The sequence below is a fragment of the Aptenodytes forsteri genome, unplaced genomic scaffold (assembly GCF_000699145.1).
Source record: "Aptenodytes forsteri isolate BGI_AS27 unplaced genomic scaffold, ASM69914v1 Scaffold76, whole genome shotgun sequence".
NCBI classification, from domain to species: Eukaryota; Metazoa; Chordata; class Aves; order Sphenisciformes; family Spheniscidae; genus Aptenodytes; species Aptenodytes forsteri.
This window is the reverse complement of record NW_008794444.1, coordinates 2,766,701-2,768,644: the sequence shown is the minus strand read 5'-3', so window position 1 is coordinate 2,768,644 and position 1,944 is coordinate 2,766,701. Positions and strand designations below refer to the sequence as shown.

General features: G+C 62.0%; 1 protein-coding gene across 1 annotated transcript in view; it reads left to right on the top strand.

Moving 5' to 3' along the window:
• The window catches only part of LOC103907676 (prostaglandin D2 receptor), a 10,916-nt gene that overhangs the window by 1,306 nt on the left and 7,666 nt on the right, over nucleotides 1–1,944 (top strand). Inside the window, exon 2 of the mRNA XM_009289891.1 lies at nucleotides 260–439. Within this exon, the coding sequence (XP_009288166.1) occupies nucleotides 260–439 (180 nt within the window). The remainder of the gene's footprint in view (nucleotides 1–259; nucleotides 440–1,944) is intronic.

Genomic DNA, 1,944 nt, shown 5'->3' with positions numbered 1-1,944 from the left:
ACCCCTGCCTGAGGAACCGCCGCGGGGAAGCGTGCGAAGCAGATGCCCCGTGACTCGCCCTTGGTTGTGCTGGAAACGCCACCGAGCTCAAACCACTTTCCTTGCTCGTTCCGGTCATCCCACGGCTGGGCCAACCCCTGCCCCGGGCTTTCGGGGCTTGTGCAATTGGGGAAACGTTGCTCCACCGCCCCCTCCTTGCCCAACGCCTTCCCACCCCGGGGGCTGCTTTCTCCCCTCCTTGTTTTCCTCCCTTTGGCAGACCTGGCGGGGTCTGGCCACGGCGGCGATGCCAGCAGCTCCCCAAAATGCCGGTGGGAGGAGGTGGCCGCAGCACCTGGACCCCCTGCCCCCCACGGCCTGAACCGGGCGCTGCCCACGGCTTTCGGCAGATTTCCCGGCTGGCCAAGGACTATTCTCTCCTCCGGCCGAGCGCTCCGGGGTGAGCAGTGCTGCAATAACACAGCTGGAAACAATCGGCAGGGTTTCTCCCGCCTGGGTCACCCGATGACTCAGAGCAGGTCTGTGTTCCCAGCTCGGAGGGACAGTGCACCCGAGCAGCCCCCCCAAAAAACCCCTTCTCCCGGGGACACCGTCACGGTCAGGACGAGGGGACAATGGGGACGAGCCCTGCCAGCTGCTGGGCTGCGCCAGCCGCCGCTTTCGCCTCTATCAGCCAGTTTAAATCGGGGCGTTTGGGCACGTTTAAGGTGCTCGGTGCATCTTCCCAGCAAACTCAGCATCCCAGGAGGAAAAGCACCGGGGTGTCACCGGTTCGTGTGCAGGTGGGTGCTCCCCATCCCTGCACCCCGACCCGCCGGGTGCCTCCCCAACCTGCTGCTGTGTCATTTGGGCCACGGGAGCACCCACCTGCCCACGACGGGGAGCTGTGAATCCCCAAATCCTGCCGCCTGGAAAGAGTGAAAGGCTGAAAGCCTGGTGGGTGTTTCGTCTGGGGAAACCGGAGCTGGGGAAGATGTGGGAAGTCGGGAAATGACACCGGGGAGGGGAAGGTGATGCTCTGCTCCCATCCCCTGGGGGACCGGGCCCCCAAGGAAGGGGAGCGGGGCTGGGATGGATGAGGAAGCACCAGCCAGCGGTGATCGAGCGCTCCTGGGCAGGGAGGAGGTTGGCTCTTCTCCGCAGGACCCTCCCAGCCTTGTTTGTTCGACATGCGAATATCCAGCAAGAGCTGCCAAAAGCCGCGTTCCCGGCCAGCCGCATCCCTCCATCCAACTCCCCGGCACGGCCCCGCCTGCCAAAACCCTCCCCATCTAACGGGCTCTAAATTAGGTTATTCAGGCACCGCTACAAACACTTCCAAAGCGAGCGCTGAGCTGGAGGAAGTCAAGAAAAATGCAGCGCGGCCGCCTCGAGCCGTGCCGCTGACGAAGAGCAGGCGGCCACGGCTCCTCCGGGCAGCAGCGGCTCTTCGGGGAAAGCCGGGCTTGGCAATAACACGGCACGGCTGCAGGGCAGGCACCTGCTCGCCGCCCCTCGCCGCCACCCGGATGGCAAGGAGAAGCCACACGGGGTCAGCAAGAGTTTTGGAAAAAAAAAAACCCTGAAATTCCTTCCGGATGCTTCAAGTTTTTCCAGCTCCTCATTTGCCTTCTGGGTTTTGTGGCGTGCTGCTTTTTCTTCCGCTTTGGGTTGTTTTTATTCTGGGGTTTTTTTTCCCCTCTCCGCCAGGAATGTGACGGGCGGGAAGGGGGTCACGTCGGAAGCATGACGAACAGGAGAGATTCGTCATACGTGGTGACGAGACTTTCTCAAAATCGTCCCCCGTCCCCCCCAAATAGCTGCAATTTATGCTAATGAATAAAAAGAAGAGCTAAACAGGGACTCAGTACCTCTGGCTGCCCACGCTGCTTTCTCTCCCAGGGGAGACGAAGGAGGGAGATGAGTCTGCGGTTACGCTACCGGCTGCACACCTACCCCGGCCCC